Source organism: Phymastichus coffea, unplaced genomic scaffold, assembly GCF_024137745.1.
Source record: "Phymastichus coffea isolate CEN01 unplaced genomic scaffold, Cenicafe_Pcof_1.1 PCOF00040, whole genome shotgun sequence".
Taxonomy (NCBI): Eukaryota; Metazoa; Arthropoda; class Insecta; order Hymenoptera; family Eulophidae; genus Phymastichus; species Phymastichus coffea.
The window spans coordinates 1,198,637-1,220,538 of NW_026706851.1; the positions used below are offsets into that span (position 1 = coordinate 1,198,637).

The window sequence follows — 21,902 nt, forward strand, 5'->3', positions numbered from 1 at the left end:
TATTAAATAATGCCCGGAAATAAATTAATAACACACAAGTAAATCTTTTACATTTTGGCTGAGTTTCGTGAGCGTAGCCAATCCACAAGCTTGTTGTTGATCAGGGTTTCCGATCGGAAAATCTCTCCCAGGGTTCCTAAAAATTATTTCAGTATTTCTGCGGGGAATTGGAAACTCGGACTGAACTGCAGAAAATAGTAAAATAATTTTTAGGTAGCCTAGGATATATTTTTTGATCGGAAACCCTGCTGTTGATAGGGGGAAATAAAAGACAAGAGAAGATTATTGGTGTTTAGTCCGTGTTACCAACCGAACTCGTCGATGAAATTTGATTGTCGATAACACCTGTCCTGACTTGTTTCGGATACTTGATAAGCTCGGTTTGATGTATATATACATGTATTATAAGAAAGCATCCAGCAGATTCCAACCGCTTGCGACAACGGAGCTGGAGAGCTCGATCGCTGACCAAGACAAACCAAGGGAGGAAGTGACATGCTACGTATTTATTTTAATTATTTTAAATAAAGCTTGAATAATAGTTAAATTTATTGACAAATTAATAGCTGTGTGGACTTAATCACAGTTGATTTAGCGAGGAGTATGTATTAAAATACATTTGAGATCCAAATCGCAATTTTCATCACAAAATGATCGATATAATTGTCCTATATTTACTATTGATAATGTAATCACAGAAAGTGGCAGCCGCATTTAAATAAAAGATATGAAAGGTAATGCATTGACGCAATAACGATGGCTTTATTCTTCATAAAAGTATGTCTATTTGTATCGATTTGTATGGAGTACATTGTAACAGTTTTCTTTTCAAAAGAATACAATAATTTCTTTCAACCAGCATTAACGTAATCAATTCATATTAGATCGGATAAAGTTCAAGAAAGAAGTAACACGAGTATATATACCTGGGAAGCCGGGTTCTGCACATTTGTAACCACCCGATACTACGCCAATCAAGTAATAAGTGGCGTTCCTTGGGAACATCAATGGGCCACCACTATCACCCTGCAAATACAATGTTTGGTTATCTCATTTCATTGTTTTTATATTAAGTATTGCCGTCAGTCCTTACTTGGCATGCATCTTTGTCACCTTGAGCGTAACCAGCACATATTACATTGTCATCTACTGTAAGACCCCGAACATATTGATAAGATCGCTCACATTGTGCATTGCTAACTACTGGAACTTGTATTTCACGTAAAACGTCGCTTGAAGAACCATCTGTAAATCAGTTTTATTTTTCTGTTAATCAAGCATACCTAACACAGGCCTTGAAATTTCGATATTTTATACATTTTTTGTTTTACTGTTCAAGCTCGAGTAACAATACAAGATTTAGAAAATACTTCTGCAAAGCTCGATCTATCTCTGACTTAGTTCCAAACCCTGTTTTATCTTAAACTTTTTAAGTGACTCGACATTTCAACATTTGGATTAGTTTGAAAGTTCAATTCGCCAATTACATTTCATACGAAAGCGCAAGTTTTCGAGTTGCATAAATTGACTGGATAATTTATCAAAAGATAACATTAAAATTATGTATAACTATATATTTTAGCAACAAGAAAGAAAATTCGAATAGTTCGAGCTTTTGCAGAGGTGTATCTGTTGGAAAATTAAATTGTGACCACTTGCTATTTTTACTACAATTTACAAAAGTTATTTGTCGTTCTTACAAGCTTATCCTAAAATTTAAATACATAATACTCATAATAACGAGTAAGCAAACGAGCAAGATGAGTGACTGATTTATTTTATTGTATTTAATTTATCCGATAATTTCATTAAAAAAATTATTTTTGTAATTTAGTTCATCTGTTTAGTTGTTAGTTGCGTGGCAGATGCCCATTTACCTACTAGTGATTATAGAACACTCACTGTAATATGTTGCTCCCCAACCAGCCACAAATGGGAATGTTCCAACATAATTGCGATTCTTAACATCGTTGGGCAACGGTAAGCATATAGGTTGAATCATGTCTGTAATCGGTACAATTTCACTTCATTGTTACGCAACAAAGATCAACAAGTCAATGCAAAAAGTTTAAATCGATATAAATTCTTAAAAGGGAATTTTCAATAATAAAGATACATAGAAAATGTTAGATGAATGAAATGGATGTCAATATAAAAAGTTAGCATTTAAAATAATAGTATGACTTTAATTAAGTTATCGCCCAGGTGATCCTGCTGAGTAATTATTAACTTTGTATAACTACTACAATATAAATAAAATGTTGCATCTATAATAAAGTGAAGTACATACTTGTGAATTGTACATCTTTGTTGAGTTTTAAAATGGCAATGTCATTTTTTAACGTCTCTTCATCGAATTCTGGATGAACAATTGCTTCTTCAACTAGTATATCTCTCGGGTTAGCTCCATCAGTTTTACTTTTAAGATTTCGTTCTCCTAATCGTACTGATTTAAGATCATTCTGTATACAGTGGCCCGCAGTAACTACATGTCGAGACGATATTAAAGTTCCATCACATCTAAAGTTAACGTATGGCGATGATGGTTGTCCATATCCGATTAAAGCAATCCAAGGCCAAGCTCCTTAAACCATTCAACAATTCTATCATAGTACTACTTATTGTTCAGAAACAATTACACGTAACGAGTGTTTGTAGTTCAAATAAACTCTACATAATAGATAATATGAAGAAATTGCAAAATGTACAAAAAATACAGTAGCTAAGCCGTGGAATCAAAAAATACTTTAAGAAAATACCTAAGGCAGCCGGGTTTCCGCCGACTACTCTGTCGTGAACAGCATCGCTGTAACCGCATTGAGGTGGCTGAAGATATTCCACTGATGATTTATCTTCAGGTTGATTATTGTTGCTATTATTCTTATTATTGTCTTCGTTATTGTCATCGATGTTAGGACAGCAAATCGTTACATCAAAAAAGTTCATCGAACAGAGTGATGACTTTAGTATGCGATGTCCAATGAAGGGATGTTTCCTTATTAAATTCAACAATGGTTGACAGTCATTAAGACTCTTACAAGTAGCTGGTCTTTGAAAAATAGATTTGCATTTGTGCACCCTTGTCCTCGGAGAAAAATCAGCATTGTCTATTGTAAATAAATCAGGGTAGTGTAGTAATACTTTTTACATTCATACAGCGGTATTATAAATAAATTTATAAAACAATATATTTCACCAGATGAATACGTAAACATTCTAAAAACACATAAATTTATTGTAAAAAAATCTCCATTTATATAGAGCATTGAAATCAGTTTACCGTTATTGATAATTACGCACGTACTTTCCAGTTTTAATAAATGTTCATAGAAACATTATTGTACAAGCATTTTTAAGCATATAACTTTTTCAAATAAGAAATATACTGAATGACTATAAGCAATGAATATGTAAATTCACAACTATAAGCGGCCAAATTATAATGTACTTTTATATAGCATCATATATTCTTTTATAAAAGTACGTATCTCCATGTACTATGTATGCATAGGGATAAGAGATTTTTACTCTTCAGCCATATTCTTTTTGACACCTTTTGCCCTTCAATTTACCCTCTTTTAAGTTAGTTTTCTTTCATTTTTTCTGTTTTTCAAATATGGTTGATTTTTGCCTTTTTTTCGGACTATTTCCGATACTCATTGTTTTTATTTATTGTTCGTTCATAAACTACGATTTTTTTTTGAGTTTAAGGAATGTGAATAAAGTAAGACTGTGCTAGAAATTGAAAGATGGTCAAAATATGTCAAAATTTACATTTTCGATAAACGATATCTGATGAGTATTTCCGTATCCGCTACTTGGAAAGACGCCGCATGCGGGATCATAGTAACCTAACATCGCTAATAATGTTATTTTACGGAAAAAATATTAAGCTTTCTTATTTTATGTAATTATAAAATATTGTAAAAAAATAATTTCTATAGAAGTGACAATCTCAATAAAAAAAAGTAATATAGTTATTGGATTATGCTTAAAATATTGATATTCTTTATCATATAACGATATCATAAGTATGAATAAGAAACATTTCGAAATGTTTGTCGTAAAAAATGTAAATTTTGATAAATTTTGACCATTTTTCAGTTTGCAACGTAATTGTTCGGTATTTATATCCTTAAATTGGAATGGTGCAATATAATTTATGAACAAATTTTAAATTAAAATGTTATTAAGTAGAGCAATTAGTCTTAGTAAATCAAAATCAGTTATCTGAATTTAATAAAGCCATATCGTTTTAGTAAAGGAGTATCCTCGTAAAAATTGGAGAATTGGCAAGTGTAGCAAACACGGAATACCCCCTAGTATATCCATACATACATACACACATACATACCATACATGCATACATAGACAAGATATTTTTGACAGATTTATTTTTTTTAATAATTAAACATTATTATGAAAAAATATCAATTAAATTTTACATTTATTTTTAGCTCCGTATAGAGATTTTAGTTACAATAAATACATTTAGATTAATGAAATAGAATCGTTAACGATTCGTTGACGACTAACTGAAAATCCGAAGGAGCTTGCTTTCTTTTTATTTTCAATTTTATTTATTTTACGTCATAGTTATTGGTTATTTTTGCCTAGTTACAGGAAGAATAGAGAAAGTATTTAAATATATATATGTTATTGTTTGGAATTCGAATTATACTTGGTCCTTTTTGATAAATATGCGTGGTCACCGTATCCCAAATAAATTCGATAATTTATTCATTACGTGCTTCTTCTGTTACGAATTACTCATGTAATTTTGGAGTAGATGAATGTGCTCGCGCGGTTAATCATTCTTAATTATCGCAGTACGGCCTACTTGACTTTCAGTTGTCAAGGTGAGTACTCATCGTGGTTACATGAATTTAAAAACTATAAAATTATCAATCAGTAACATTCTCGCCCTCGTACAAAACCTAGTGGTTTTGTACCTCTGTGACACGAATTATTTTTCGGGTAGATCTTACTAATAAACCATTAACTGTTCGGACTTTAGTTACTTTGACGTCATCGGGAAATATTTGTGTAATGACTTCCTTTCTCGATTGATTCCTATCTATATTATTACGAGTTATCTATATTGTACAGTACAGTTTGAGCTGTCGTGCAAGTAAGACGTGTAGTTCACTCCGGCTGTATCTCAAGAGTTGACGTGTTTATACGCTGCGGCCGGTTCGCGGCGTACCCTGAGCTTATTTACTTTCATAATATAATATCAAATAATATAATACAGAAAAGCGAAGAAAAAGTTTAAAAGTACTAATGTTAGAGTAACCAACATTGACTAACACATAAATTCCGCAATGCTTGACTCACAAGGCTCGAATAGAGCTAGTGAAACTATTGAAATAAGAATGCAAAATGTAAGTTCAATCGAAAATGTAACCATCAAACAAAACGAAAGTGCAAGTTCATTCTCTAAAGTGCTAACTAGCAACATGTTCCCGAAAAAGAATCTCGCGATTATAATCGACACTGTTGAAGGTATAGAAATTCACAAATATCTAAAGGCTATAGCCACTAAAACGGCTCCCACGAACATTATTGCTCCATCGAAGATATCACAAAATCGTTTTTGCTGTTATCTAAATAATGAAAAAATAGTTGAAAAATTAACTACTCCAGGAAACGACACCATCAAAATTGACAATTATGTATTGAAAATCAAACCATATGTAACCAAAACAAGGAGAACGATTTTATCTAATGTCCATCCTAGCATTCCGCACGACGAAATTATTTCAGTCCTAAAAACAAAAGGAATCACACCAAAGTCTAGCATGAGCAGTATCAAGCTCGGATTCACGGAAATTGGATTTACACACATATTGAGCTTCCGCAGACAAATTGATCCAACCGATGCTGACAAACTTCCCAAAGAGTTAATTCTCAACTACGATGATTCGATACACCACATTTATATTTCAACTGACAAAATAACTTGTTTTATCTGCCACGAAGAGGGACATATAAATACTGCAAGAAAGAAAACAGTACGCATAAAGCCGACAACTCTCAGAATTCCCTGACAAACGATGGTACGCTTACACAAACGGAAAACTCCAATACGATTGTAGAAACAGATAAGCTAAGCCCGAGTGAGGAAGATAAATCAGACCAAACACCGCCAATCTGTACTAATGACGAGAATTTTTTAGATACGAATAACAGCAACAGCTCGAGTTCAATGGACAGCAGCTGTTCGCCAAACCATACCCTCGTGACATTACTCACACAGCTAAAAGACCGCTCTCCGATAGTTCCAAATCTAACGATGATTTCGACAGAAAGGCTGAACATAAACCAGCCAAAGTTGCATCAATGAAGAAGAAAAAGAGAACTATTAATCACAAACAGGCACCAACCAACCTTCAAAATCTTATCAATACAGCGATTAGCAACTTCACCGAAATCAAAATTAAAACATATCCAGTAACACTTCCTGAACTATCAGAATTTTTATATGAGACTTATGGCACTGAGTATAATAATATACCAACCTTGGCAGAAAAGTACACAACAAATTCAATCGCTTTAATTGCGATGCTCAGTGATGTACACAAGAACATTACTGGCAGGAGCATTAAAAGGAGAATCACAAATATAATCAAGTATTTGGAACATAAACAAGAAGCAATCGATGTTGACGAAGAGACTACTAATAGTGAAAGTGAAAAGGAATATAACACCCATTGTTAGTTTGCTTATTTATTAACGGATATCAATCGTAACTACATGAAAAAGACCACACCAACTAAACTTCGAATTCTCTACTGGTACCCGGGAAGTGTGTGCAACAATATAGAAGAAATAACGAAAATTATATAAAATGTCGATATTTTTGTGTGCGTAGAGTCTTGGCTTAAAGACAATGATGACTTCTCATTTACGGGCTTCAACACTTTTCGCAAAGACAGAGTATTTACAACCGGCGGAGGTATTGTATTCCTGATAAGAAAAAGTTATAATTATGCAGAAGCAAAAAACATTCAAAATATAAATAATTATACTGAACTATGTGGAATTGAGATCATCAATGTACAAGAACCTATTTTAATCATTGCCTGTTACAATCCTCCACACATCATCCTAAACGAGCAAGAATGGAGTTTTTTATTAGAGTACACAAAAATCAAAAATAGATGTATCTTACTTGGAGATTTCAACTCACATAATATTGCGTGGAACTGTGATGACACCGACAAAAACGGCGAATTGTTACTCGAACAATACTAAAAGTGCGACTTGTATTTGCATAACACTGATATGTACACACGAACTAACGTACAAGCGAACACTAAAACTAACATTGATTTGATTTTCTCTACGATAAGCATTGCTCATTTGCTGAAGGTTAGGGTATCCGGCGACTCTTGCGGTTCCGATCATTATCCTATTTTTTTGTATTTTGATACTGATAAATATTCCTACCACAAACTATCGTTAAAAATACAATCTAAAAATACAAACTAGAACAAAGTCTCAGAAATACTTAATGAAAATCATGTTCAATTTTTAAGTGCAGATTATGACGACTTACCCATTCTAAAAAAGTATGATATGCTATTAAAAATAATTAAAGACGCTATCACTAAATGTACTCCAAAAAAACGAAAATATAGCAAACTAAAGCATATAGGAATCCAGTCGCGTGGTGGGACAATGACTGTGACAGGATAAAACGCCAAAGACAAGTGGCTTACAAAAAATGGGAATACAGAAACAATATTTCTGACTTTATAGAATATAAGAGAATGTGTGCTCTAGCAAAAAAAAAACATTCAAATTTAAAAAAAAGAAATGGTACCAAAAATTCGCGGAAACGATTTAAAACGATTTAAATGTCAATTTGAAATATACTTGGAATATGGCTAAAATTTTCAAAAATAAATGGGTAAAAATAAATCCGCAAAGCAGAGATGAATACTCAACAGTAAATAACAAAATTGAAAATGCACTCAATAATATCTGTTCTGAATCGATGCATTTCGAACCATTAGATTTACTTGCGACAACCGACAATACATTCTTCGATGAATCGTTTAGTTTTACTGAATTTAATACGGCTTTATTCTCGAGAGGAGATAAATCTGCTCCTGGTTTGGATGGTATAAATTATGAAGTAATACACAATTTACCGATAAAGTACCATTTATTACTATTAGATGTACTAAACGAAATATATCTCAATGATGTATACCCTGATAGTTGGCGTAATACTTATATTCACTTTGTAGAAAAACCAAACGGGAAGGGCCTACGGCCATTAGCATTAATATCGTGCATATGCAAGATCTTTGAATTAATGCTCTCCTATAGAATTAGATGATGGGCTGAAAACCAAAATATCCTGCTCCCATGTTAAACAGGCTTTCGGAAGGGAATATCGTGTAAACTGATAATCTTACTGCATTCAAATTGGATGTAGAAAATGCACTTAAGAATAATAAACATGTTCTTGCAGTGTTTTTAGATGTTAGTAACGCTTTCAATGAAGTGAACAATAGAACATTGCTATCAATTCTCGCAAATAAGGGTTGCTCTTCTAAGATTATAAAGTTAATTAAATTTTTAGTACACCACAGACTTATTTTTTCTGAAATTAACTTAGATACTCCGAAAAATTGCTATAAAGGTGTACCTCAAGGCGGGGTACTAAATCCGCTATTCTACTTATTTTACATAGCTGATGTATTCATCGATCTTAACATTAAAATTAAAAACTTGCACTTCGCTGACTATGTTGTATTGTATATCGGAACAGACGACCCATATACTGCTAAACCTGTACTAGAAAAAGCACTGAAAGTAGTAATCAACAGACTAAGAGCTATCGATTTAGACGCCTAAACAGAAAAAACTAATTATGTACACTTCAACGAACAAGGGTTTTTGCCTGGTGATACTGAAATTGTATTGAATGATATAAGTTTGTCTTCGACAAAACACGTTAAATTTCTAGGCTTGTATTTCGACTACGAACTAACTTTCGACAAACATTTAAGATACGTCCATGAAAAAAGTAACAGAGCCTTAAATATTATTAAATTTCTCAGAGGCGTATGTTGAGGTGCTCATCCCAATACACTTTTAACTTTCTATAAAAGCTACATTAGATCTATTATAGATTACGACTCTTTTATTTACTACCCAACGCAAAAGATAAAAAAAGAAAAGCTGGAAAAGATTCAGTACGCAGCTATTAGAATGGCACTGGGTCAACAAACAAGCACACCCACAAACGCCTTGATAGATGAATCCAAATTAACAATGATAAAACATAGGTCTAAAATGTTATGCATTAATTTTCTATTAAAAACATTCAGCGTCAAGCTTTCAATAACAAGAAAAACTATAGAAAACTATATGCTAGAAATAATTAAAAATAAAAAGAAAAAAATTAATATCTTGAACGAGTGCATAAAGCACGTTGTCGGTATCAAACACTTAATTCATGAGGACGACCTTCCTAGCCTTTACAATTACGATAGTTCAATTATGAAAATACAAGTTAAAACCAATACTAAAGTTGGAGATGAACTAAAAAACTGTGAATATCCTGACAAATTGTTCAAAAAATACTTTTAATAAAGTTTCATCCATTAAAATATGAATTTTCACACATTTTTTTGAAATCAAATTCACGGATGGCAGCAAAAGCGAAAGCGGATCTTTAGTTGGTAGTGCATGTATTTGTTCTGACCTGAATATTATTAAAACAAAAAGTATTATTAACAAAGCATCTATTTTCACCGCTGAATGTATTGCCTTATCTGATGCTATGGACATTGCTCTAGAATACGCAAACTACGATATTGACATCTTCACAGATTCACTAAGCGCAATACAAGCTTTGAACAATCCAAAAAACAAAGTTGACATTAATTATCACATCTTAGCAATAAGGGAAAAATATTTAGAATTTTGAAAAATAAGTGTCGGAAATTCTACGGTCACTGTTTACTAGATCCCTGCACACGTTGGAATCAGCGGCAATGAGCTCGCTGACCAACACGCCAAAAAAGCTACAGAAGTATTACCATTTATTAAGAATATACCGTATAGTGACTTCAAGCAATTTTTCAAAGTTATGATAAACAAACAAACTATTAAAAGGTTAAGAAATGAAGGCATGTCTAAAGGCAAGACTTACTTTGAAATGTATTATAACAAAACTTCTAAACCATGGTACGCGAAACACGCATTGAATAGAGAATTTATAGTAACACTTTGTAGGTGTCGCAGCAATCACCATAGCTTACGTGAATCGCTTTTCAAAATTAACGTAGTAGAAGATAACATTTGCGAATGCAAATCGGGAGTGCAAGATCTTAACCGCATCATATGACAGTGTCCACTGTATGAAACTCATAGAAGCGACTTAATTAAATCTTTGGCAAAAGTTAAGCTGTACCCCCCATTTGACATAAAAAGCTTTTTAGGAAAACCAAATATTAGTGTTATGCAAAAAATTTTCATATTTATTAAAAAATGTAAAATCAAAATATAAAACTATATAATGTACGGAATACAAAGTGTACACACTTATTGCATAAATATGTATCCTATTATTTTCATTATTATAATATAAAGCTAAATAACTATGTAACCTGTAGTTAATAAAGCAATAAATTAAAAAAAAATCTATATTGTACTGAAAGCAGTTTAAATTGATAAGCTAATCAAACAATGGGTAAATTAACCATTTTTGGATATGGTGGGTGTCCGCGGAGCCACTTGCAGATATCACATTTTGCAACTGTAGTCCATAAAGCTTTAAGTAAACTTACAATCCGGTAATTTTGACGTATTTCATATAATACTGACTCATTACTTCCATAAAAATATTTCTCGTGATAATGTTTAATAAGTAGTTGTGTATAACAGTCTTTTGCTTCTAGTATTATCCAATCATTATAAATTTTTTTTTAATATTTAGAATAATAGTTACATGAATTGAAAAACTAAAATTATCATTCGGTAATAGAAGAAGATGTGGACGGTGGCCACCATTAAGTATTCATACCTAGGGGTCTCTATTGATGCGCAGTTGTCATTTAAAGAACAGCCTGATGAATGTAGGCATGAAGGCATCGACAGTAGGTAAAGCGCTGGCGAGAATTATTATGCTCAACATCGGAGAACAGAAGCAGCCGCGTTGAATCCTCCTATCTTCGGTGGTGCGCTCCGTAATTTTATACGGAACGTCAATATGGGCTGATGCTCTGTATAGCAATTGGAACTACGGAGCTAAACGCTGGCAGGCTTGGCAGTTCCGAGAGCGGCCCAATGATAATGGGAAAAGTAAACGATGAGAAGAGCATAACCACGACCAGGGGATGAGATAGACAACAGAAGTTTGTTAACAGAGATGGGATTCAGCCACACAGAGTCGCTATACCCATTGTGTCATTACTTGGTCGATATGTCGAATGTGACCGAATGGATCAGTGAGAGGCAAGGCTTCGTCATCTTCCACCTTACCCAGACGCTTACTAGACACGGCTGCTTCTGTAGCTACTTGCATGGGATATGTGTGTACCAAAGCGCAGAGTATTCGGAATGTTGCGAAATTGATGAAGACGTAGAGCATACCCTCTTTCACTGTCCACGGTTTAAAAAAGAGTGGGAGCGGTTCCAATCAACGTGGAAAGAGTCCTTAACATTCGAGGGAATGGGTCACTGCTTGCTCTGGTCACAGGCGGGCTGGAATGCGGTGGAGACTCTTGTGACGTCCATCACCAAGCGGCTGAACTCCATCAGGAAAAGCTCTTGAGTTTTCTTGTAATTTTCATCTATTATTTTTTCATACGTACTGTTAAGAATTTTTTTATTTAATGATGTTATAATATTAGTGACCAATATATCTCTCATTTTATTATATTTGTGTTTCTACTTTGCAATCTTTATATATTATTAAAACATAAAATTATCTTTAGCCAGACACTTTTGCACGCAGCTGTACACCCCCCCCCTCACCCACACACACACAGAGGAGTTACCAGAATGAGGCTAAAAATACGCTAAAAGATTCAGAAACAAGGAATTCAAAGGAGTCAAAAAAAACAAAAAAGGACATGACTAAAGAATACAAAGTCCCTTATCCCTGTATACGTACTTTTACACGAGCAATTTTACAGAAAGACACCATTAATAAGGCTTCGTATTTTATTAATATTCATGTAGAGCTCTTACTAAAATTTGAGAGTGCATGATTTTTATTTTTATTATTTTATGTAGTGCTATCCATATGAAAATAATTTGGCTTTCTACCGTGTATGTTTGAGACAGTCTTTTTCATCCTAACAAGTATTAACATCAATAAAATCGAAAATATTACCTTTGTGAGTTTCTTATAATTCATTGGAATTTGTTAATCTTATAGTTTTTATATCATAGATTTCACTTTTAAGGACTCCGCCTAAACCCAGCCTCATAGATTTCAATATTCTTTTGATATGTTGTAGATCATAGAAAAATAAAAAACACAGGTTTTTTTCTATTTGTGGAAAAACACTTTGAGGGGGTGAAATCCGCCCTCAAATTCTACCCTCAAAAATGAATTTTGCAATTTATCTCAAATTCTAATTAATATTTTCCAATGAAATAAGTTTTATCTCACTTCTCATGTAAATGCGAGACTAGTGCATGCATTTCTTACCATAAGGGATGCAATCCTTATTTTTTTTTATTGATAATTCTACAATTTTTGTGTATATTTTTATAAAAAAAAATTGTAAATGAGCCAAAAAAATTAGAAAAAATATTATCGTGGATTGACTACAAACATAAAGTTGAGCCGTTTGAGATTATTTTTCGAAATATGCTTAAAATGAATAAACTACCCTCAAACAAATTTTTTAATATTCTTCAGGTCCTGATTTATAATTCATTATGATATACATTACGTATAATGGTAGAATTGTCAATAAGAAAATAAGAATTATATCCCTTGTGGTAGGAATTGCATGCACTAGTTCCGCATTTAAATGAGAAGTGAAATGAAATTTATTTTATTGTAAAATATTAATTAGAACTTGAAATAAATTGCAAAATTCATTTTTGAAGGTGGAATTTAAGGGCGGGTTTCATCCCTTCAGAGTGTCTTTCTGCAGATAAAAAAGACACGCGTTACTTATTTTTCTATGATCTACAACATATCAAAAAAATATTAAAATCGATGAGGTCGAGTAGGAAGGAGGGAGCGGGGCCGGCCCTTGTTAGACTTATTGATTATGCAATTTTATTATAGCAGTGCGATTTTTATGCAGAACTTTGATTTTTTCAGTCAGTTAAAAATTTTGATTAAAAAATAAAGAAAGATATAACCATAATTGGCCATAAATATACCTTGAGATAGTGTTTGGTGTAATGTTAAAAAGAAGATAATCCAAAATTTCATATTCACGAGAGTTTCTTCTATTGACCTGTATTCATAAGATAGTAATGTTAAAAATAAACTTTTAATAAAAGTTATGGTATACATTTAAAAAATTATAATAGGAATAATATCATCTTATTATATAGTTTTTCTTGAAACAACTTTAATACGATTTTAAGAATTAAATTTATTTATTATTTAATATTTGTTAAATTGATTTTGCAATTCGTGTAATTGAAAAATCACTCAATTTATTATGTATTTGAATGAGCCATCATTTTTATAAATTTTTTATGATCTTCGATTTTGGTATTGATGTAAAATGCCATAACTGTATAGGTCTATTTAAAGTTTTATACGTTACAGTAAAGTCCGGATCAAGGGTGCAATGTTTGCACTAACAAACATTTAATTAAAAGATTGTGGAGTAAACTTCTTATCATTATTAAAATGTAAAAGTTATGAATTAATACATAGAAATATATAAATAATACTTCCAATTAAGGCTATATAGTTAATTTTTTGTATTATAAATGTTAACCACCATTTTTAATAGTTTCAAAGTCGGCAAAACGAATGTTTGTATAGACGTATATATCAACAGTTAAATTGTCTAATAAAGCAGTGGATATAAAATTGCGTACATTCTGTGAATGACATTGTAAAATTCACATACATTGTGATTTATTTAAAGATCCCCACCAATGTCTGTAGCGAGAAAAATAATAAACTGGCAAAAATTTGTCAATTTTACGTTTGCATATGCTTTAAAGAACACAGGCCAACAAAATTTCAAAATGGAGAAAACCCAAAAACGCTATAATATATTTCCATAAGTTTTCAAAGCGTTGAATCAGAATCTACCTTCAGAATTGATCCATTAATTAAGGTTATCGAGATATCCTAACCTAACATTGCAAAAGTCACGATATATTTTGCTAAATATTAGATTATTGAATTTATTGAATAAATTTTTTTCCAAAAACAAGTAGAATCATGATAAAGTAGCATTCTTGCCTATTAAAACATATTTTTCAGATTAGAGTTATTTTTTTGTTCTTACGTAGCGGAATAAATTACAGATAACCCTATGAATTTCGCTACAGTAAATGAAAGCTTTTGGAAGTATCAGAAACGGTGCGCTATTAAAATAAAAAAGCTAGGAACCTTGGCCTATCTGGCGGCTACTTTTTTCCTGATATAAAGAAAAAATAATGTAATGAAATAACACAATCTTTTTCTCCGGACATGTATCATTCCATCGTTTTTTTAAATAAAAATTACGGAAAGTTTATATTTGACTCAACGCTTTTCTGACAAACGTGCACAAAAATACGCTTGAAAACGGGTTTCCTTCTGTACTTATGCATAAATGTTTTGTGAAATAGTTAAAAATTGGTTATACTATATATCACGAGAAAAGATTAGATCAATTTATAGAAGTTGAAGTTATTACCTTGGATTATTGCAGTAGTAGAGTCTTCAAGAAGACTAATTTGAAACAGGCAAATACGTAACTTTATATGACTCTTAGATGGATCTATACTGCAGCAGATGTAAGCAATTATCAGCATTGTGTACAATAGCATCAATAGTATTTTTCAACTTGTGCATTTGTATTCGATATGCGATGAATCAAATGTGTTAGTCGTAAAACAAAGTATATCGCATGCTTAATCGACTCCGTTCGTGTCAATGTGAGAATATTTATTTAACAATAAATTTATGAACGAAGTAAAAAATTGAAATTAGTGTCGACAAAGTCTATTGACAGACAATCAATTTATTGATTTGATGAGAGTCAAGTTTTTCAGAAGAAAGGTAAATAAATAACAAATTTTTTGCGATGTTTCGTCAGCTGGAATTTTTCTAAGCTTTTAACGGAATCATCATTATTATATATAAATATCTTTTATAAATATATTATTATATTACAATAACTTATATTTAGTATATTCGATATTAGATAAGTGCCCTTACATTTTTTATTAGCTTTTGATAGACGCTGTGTACAGATTGTTAAAATGAATTAATGAAATTATTATCGAACGCAACAAAATTTGTATGTGATGTATGCGTATTTCATTTTATCATGAGTTAATTAATTACTTCGAAAATTTATTGTAATAGAGATGAACATCATCATTCAAAGTCAAGCAGCAATCAACCATTTGATTTTAAAGATTTATTTAAACATTTTTAATATAAATTGTATTTTATTTTCATGTTCGATTTTCAAGATGTATTTTTATTGATAAATAGGGGATACCCGGGCAAAGCGGAGTACCAGGCAAAACGGAGTACTACGTAAAGTGGGGTACACCCATGATTTTCTTTTCGCGTCACTGATATTAATGAGTGTGAAAATCACACATAAGCTTTTGATTCGATATATTTTTATGAATAGTTTTGCAATTAATTAATCAAATAATAATAGGTAAAATAAAAATGTGTAATATTTTTAGAGACTTAGAAATTTACAACTAAGTATTAAAATTACATATGAGATTTGACCATTCTTAAAAACTAGTTTACAGAATTTATTGGAATTTTGTTATATAAATATACTAAGTAAGCAATATGACGCTCTTAATTAATGAAAACAAAAAACAAAACAAGCACCATACGGTACCTGGAACTTTGATTTTAACCTGGTGATTGAAGACGTATTAGCCTTTTGTTGATTATGGTCATCACTGATCTCAGAATCTGTTGCTGTATCTATATTTTTAAGAGCTGGGGTCCTAAATGATGCTGTAGCTACTTTAGCTTCAAGTTCTTTAGCAATATCTATATATATAATCAAAAATTTCCTTGGAAATTTAATAAACTCAATATATAATTTCAATTTTCTGTATACATACCTGATATATGAGTGATTAAAATTCTTGATAATAAATTTGGTGATTTATTTATAAGATCATCATCATTAACACTTTTAAGTTTATATTTATGATTCTTTAGAAACTGTCTTTCTTGAAAGGTGTGGCCATGAATTCTATTAAAATTTCATACTTCATTTTGGAATTGCCACTAAGATGCCTGATTCTAATAGATTTTAATACTGTAACGGAAAAATCCAGTCGTCCCTATCCAGGTAGCTCGCGACTGTCCGTACAAATTATTTGATTGATAAAGGGGGATTCGGGAAGCAAAGGAAAACGTTCCCACGACTGAATAATGCGTCGAGCGAAAGCATTAATCATACGCGAATAAACTATTGCGGGATCAGGAGTGATTCCAGGTAGAATTATCACAATAAGAAATTTAAATATAATAACAACTTTAATGATAAAACAACAAACTTAATATGAACAATAGAAATAATGCTGCCGTTACATTAAATTCGAAACCGCGAACGCGCAGCTGATCAGCTGCAGGGCTGCTCACCGAACCGCTATTTGTTTAATTGAGAAAAAAGATATAAAAAGAAAATACATTTGAATATAGAAGAAAAAAAAACAATTACACTCGAACAATGTCAATATACGACTTCGTAGCCGGCAGAGCTGCCGGACTACGTAACACTCGATCGGCACCTCGGAGAGAGAGAGAGAGAGAGAGAGAGAGAGAGAGAGAGAGAGAGAGAGAGAGAGAGAGAGAGAGAGAGAGAGAGAGAGAGAGAGAGAGAGAGAGAGAGAGAGAGAGAATCACAACAGCGACTTGCTCCGCGCTGTTGATATGTTGCTCCGTCCTTTCGACCTCCTCTGCGAGATACCTCCTCTGCTTATATTGCTTAATGCTACAGTGATACAAAATTTCTTTGTTAACTATCTTCTTTGATTTTCCTTGTTTTTGTTTGTTAATTATCGGTGATGTTGTTATTAATGCTGTTGATGTTGTTGCTGTTATTAGTGCTGTTGACGTTGTTGCTGTTATTAGTGTTGCTGTTGTTTCTTGAATGTAATTATCGTCCTGGTATGTGTGTGTGTGTTGGCTGTGGTTGTTGAGTGTGAGATTAGTTTGTGTCGCGCTCCCTGTCCGAACCAAAACGCTGCTCACCGCCAAGGGAAAATGGCCACATGCGCGCACAAAATCAGCTCAGTGAGCTGATGCCCCTTTGAGCTGAGGCCTCTCTCGTTTATCTACTACCACATCAGTTTTAAAAATTGTTTTCAGGTTTATTCGATGATTATTTAGACAAAAAAAACAATACGTCCCTCGAACAAAAAATACATGCAATGTTGATCTTAATATTGACTTTATCAGCTAAAATAAGATATTATAAGAAGGCAATAGTTGAGGCTCAAGCCTGCTTGCTGAAGCCGTCGTAGTAGCACGACAGTCCAGGCCTTACGTCAGGCAAGGAGGAGCCAACAACAAAAGCCGTTCACACTCCAAGCCGAGACCGCACATAAACGGGATGTGTTACTACCACAACAGGTTTGGTGCAGCTGCCAACCGCTGTAACCGCCCTTGCACCTATGTTTGACATCAGCCACAACAACAGCAACAACTCCCAATGCTGGAAAACATGTATCCGCAGGCGACAGGTAGCAACTCATCAGTCGCCCTAACCTCATCATCCGAGCATCTCAAGGAAAACCGGCTGCACATATTCGTCCGCTCATCAGGCTTGCGTTTCCTGGTCGACAGTGAATTCCGGCTCATGGCCAGGGTAAGTCAACCATGGACGTCATCTACCTCTCTGCAACCAACGGGTCAGCCATCATGACTCGGGGACGTCGAACAATCCTGGTAGACCTAAGCCTCCAGAGAGTGTTCCCGTGGTCTTTCGTCTTAGCTGATGTCAAAACCCTAATTCTCGGGATTGACTTTCTGGGGTACTACGGCTTAGTACCTGACCAACTTGTTGATGCTACAACTAGCCTTGCTGTGCCTGGCAGCATCGAGCGCGCCAGTACGCACTCCGTCTCGACGATCTGTCCTGCGCAATCTGCAACTGCCAGTGAGTGCCAAGGACTTATCAATGGTTTCTTCAAGCGATTAGTGGCTCAGGAGGGCCAAATTGCTTGTTCGACTATCAAAACTTAGCACCACATCGTCACGACTGGCTCCCAGTTTTTGCAAAACCTCGCCAAATGCTTGGTGAAAAATTGCAGGCAGCAAAGGCGGAGTGTATAAGGAGCTGCTTTGAGCGGGTATTATACGACCATCGAGCAGTGCTTATGCCAGTTCCATTCATATGGTTAAGTCACTATCAGGGAAGCTTCCCCCAACTGGAGACTACAGAAATCTGAACGCTCAGACCGTTTCAGATCGCTATTCGATCCCAAGGATCAATGATTTGCTTCTTCTGCATGGTAAAAAAATTTTTTCGACCATCGATCTGAAAAAATCGTACAGTCGAACCTACGGCACTGCACGCTGGCGGTAGCCAATCACAGCGCTGCGCCAGGTACGGGCATATGTAGCACTAAAAGAGCCCCAAAAAAATTTTCGCGCAATTGTTCGTAGTTGTTTAATTAAGCAGGATAATTTTTTTATTTAATAGAACAATATTGGATTTTGTCGGCATTAAAATAATTCAATTAAAATTACTTTTTTTAATTTTAATAACAAATTTGAAAAGTTGAATGAAAAAAACCACTTTAAATACAAAAATATAGGAGTTTTTCTCTGACAAATAATTATTTTTAAATTTTCCCATACAAAATAATTAATTAACTTTTGTGAATAACTTTAGAGTGCATAATAAATAACTTCATAATAGGTTAATTTAATCTTTATTATTTTTCGAACCATTACAAAGATCTTTAAAAAATATAAATACACAATACTATATACATTTAATAACATTTCACATATTTACAATCAATGTAAAACATATTGTCACAAAATTGAATACCAATGTTTCTTGTAAAAATTCAAAATTATTATATCGTAATTCAATTTAATTTTTAACACTTTTAAACAGAGTATCTATATGATGCAGTCTCATAAGATGTAGTCGGAATCATATTTATAAAAAAATATAAATAAATGTTTCAAAGTTTTCTAAATTAAAAACCATTAATAAAAAAAATTTTTTAAAATCATCCTAAATAAAACAATTTAAAAAGAAATCAATATTATATAAAAAAAGAAATTAAAAAAGCTAAATATAAGAAACTAAAAAAGTAATCATTATAAATAAAAATATTTTGAAAATCATTCTAAATGAAAAATTATACTGCACTATTGTAAATATCCATTGTAATATCCATGAGTTCTTGAATATTGTTCAGATGGGTTGAAGTTGATTCAAATCTCCTTTCAAACCACGCTCTGAATTTCATCAGACCATTAAAAGCTTCTTCAGTAGAAATTTCCTTTGGAAGAGACTCACTTGATTCTTCATCTTCATGAATAGAATTTTCTTCGCTTAAATCTTCGCCTTCAACTTGATTTGACGATGTAAATCTGAAACGAAAAAATTTAATTTTATTTACAAAATGTCAAGTAATTGATTCACAGGTTTTTTAATTTATACCTTTCGTAAATTTCTTGGACATCTAAAATTTTCCATCCATTCACTTGATAGTCCTCGACGATCCAATTTTTTGCAACTTCAAAAGTGCAGTCAGCATATTCAGGAACACTTTAGAGTAATTGAACCAATTGATTGACGTTTTCACTCGATACTTGATTTTTCTGTTCAGAAGTAGCCCGGCCGAAAATCCTATTCCACGAATTGCGAAGGTCCTGCTCAGTCACCAAGTCCCAAGAGCTCGCAATTTGGTAGCAGCAATCTTTAACTGTCTGCTTTTTAGCCAACTTGATAATACTTTCTCCTTCCTGCTGCAGAATCAGCTCTCGTAGCAGCTTCTTTCTGAACATTCTCTTCATCTTTTCAATAACCCCCTGATCCATAGGTTGAATCAGGGCTGTCACGTTTGCAGGCAAGAATAATAACACCTGTACTGTATCATCGATTGCGTTCAACTCAGCAGCAGGCGGATGCGACGGAGCGTTGTCAAGCAGTAATAAAACCTTTCGGCCTTCTGGATGTTTCTCGTGTACCTCCTTGATGAAAACGTCTTTGAACCAATCCATGAATAGTTTCCTATCCATCCAAGCTGACGGGGAGTTCATGTATGTTACCGGCAACTTCTCTTTCTCGAACTTCGCAAAACATTTCGGATTTTTTGATTTGCCGATAATCAAAGGAGTGATTTTGTGTGTGCCCGATGCATTAGCGCAACACATCACTGTCACACGCTCTTTCAGCTCCTTAAATCCCGATGCCTGTTTTTCAGTGCCAGCTGCTAATGTCTTCTTTGGCAATGATTTGTAATGCGCACCAGTTTCATCGGCATTGTAAACTTGATCTTCTTCGTAGCCATTTTCTCGAAGATGATTTTGGAGCCATATCTTGAATTCGTCTGCCGCAGTAGTGTCAGACGACAGTTTTTCACCTTGCATCGATAATTGACGGATGCCGTACGTTTTCTTGAAGTGATCCAGCCAACCGTTGCTTGCCTTGAAGTCACTTGGTCCTCCGATGATTTTATTGACCTCCAAAGCCTTGAGTTTGAGAAGATCACCCGTTACTGGAACTCCTGCGGCGCGCAGCTGCTTGAACTACTCGAACAAAATCTTTTCTCGCAAATTTTCTTCGACACGAATTCTTTTGCTGCTCAAAACTTGCTGGCTATCATCCAATTCTTGGGCTCTCTTCAGTATCGCCGATCTGCTCGTCTTGATTCTCCGGATAGTCGAGGGATCAACACTGTACTTCACGGCTAAATCCTGCGTTTTTTCTCCTTTGTCAATTTTTGTCAGAATATCTCTCTTCTGCTGCACTGTCAAGTTAATCTGCTGCTTCCTAACTTCTGTGGATTGCTGGTTCGGCGGTGTGTTTTCATCAAAACTAAATCGGTTGATCGTTTTCGGCGACACATTGTACTCTTTGGCAACGTTAGCCATCTTCTTCTTTTCAAGTAGCACCTTCCGTTGTACATCAGAAATTTGAGATGAAGTCAAACTCTTCGCCATAATAATCTGAAGAATAGAAAAAAAAGAAGTTCAATAAGTATTCATAAACTCAATAATGAATAAAGGAAAAAATTTAGTATTTGAAATTTCAAAATTGAATAAATAAAAAATATATGTATGCTACTTACATCTTCAAAATGAATATTCAAAATGAATATTCAAAATGAAAACACTCAAATTTCGTATATAAAATACAGATGCGATTTTTATAATATACAATAAGTAAAATAAGTACATATTTATATTTATACACAAATATATGTATGTGTGTTTGGTGAAATAACCGCTGAGGACGAGTTCTCGAATGTGATTCGGAGTAGGGGCAGCTCATCGTTCTTCTCCTGCTGCGCGCGCCCCCTCTCAGCTAGCTCTCTCTCTTTTTTTTTTCACTTTTCGGTTTTTCTTGACAGTTCCTATACGCACGCTGTAACTTTCGCTCCAACAGTTTATTCTGTAGACTTCAATTAAAATAAATTAGTGGATTCCAGCCAACCCCTGAGCATCATTTTCTTGCCTTCTCCTAACAATGTGTGTATATAACTATATGTATATATTTATGTAC

General features: G+C 33.5%; 2 protein-coding genes across 2 annotated transcripts; both read right to left on the reverse strand.

The window, feature by feature from the left end:
* Positions 1-682: 682 nt before the first annotated feature.
* Positions 683-14,909, reverse strand: LOC131664044 (venom protease-like). The gene is made up of 7 exons (XM_058934887.1): positions 14,859-14,909; positions 13,372-13,448; positions 2,760-3,107; positions 2,291-2,584; positions 1,903-2,004; positions 1,094-1,245; positions 683-1,026 (listed from the first exon to the last, which is right to left on the reverse strand). Exons 2-7 carry the CDS (start codon positions 13,421-13,423, stop codon positions 871-873), a joined length of 1,104 nt encoding a protein of 367 aa, XP_058790870.1. The 5' UTR covers positions 13,424-13,448; positions 14,859-14,909; the 3' UTR covers positions 683-870.
* Positions 14,910-19,530: 4,621 nt separating this feature from the next.
* On the reverse strand, positions 19,531-21,340 carry LOC131664088 (jerky protein homolog-like). The gene is made up of 4 exons (XM_058934955.1): positions 20,990-21,340; positions 20,034-20,926; positions 19,836-19,943; positions 19,531-19,765 (listed from the first exon to the last, which is right to left on the reverse strand). The coding sequence occupies exons 1-4, from the start codon at positions 21,338-21,340 to the stop codon at positions 19,531-19,533; spliced, it is 1,587 nt and encodes a 528-aa protein (XP_058790938.1).
* Positions 21,341-21,902: the final 562 nt, after the last annotated feature.

Excerpts from the sequence above, each read along its gene's own strand:
- LOC131664044 (XM_058934887.1), bottom strand. The coding sequence starts at position 13,423 with ATGAAATTTTGGATTATCTTCTTTTTAACATTACACCAAACACTATCT. Across the intron at positions 3,108-13,371 it reads ACACCAAACACTATCTCAAG|ACAATGCTGATTTTTCTCCG; the intron begins GTATATTTATGG and ends TATTTACAATAG. Across the intron at positions 1,246-1,902 it reads TTGGGGAGCAACATATTACA|ATGGTTCTTCAAGCGACGTT; the intron begins GTGAGTGTTCTA and ends ACTGATTTACAG.
- LOC131664088 (XM_058934955.1), bottom strand. The coding sequence starts at position 21,340 with ATGGCGAAGAGTTTGACTTCATCTCAAATTTCTGATGTACAACGGAAG. Across the intron at positions 20,927-20,989 it reads AATTGGATGATAGCCAGCAA|TTCAAGCAGCTGCGCGCCGC; the intron begins GTTTTGAGCAGC and ends TTGTTCGAGTAG. Across the intron at positions 19,766-19,835 it reads GTCCAAGAAATTTACGAAAG|ATTTACATCGTCAAATCAAG; the intron begins GTATAAATTAAA and ends TTTTCGTTTCAG.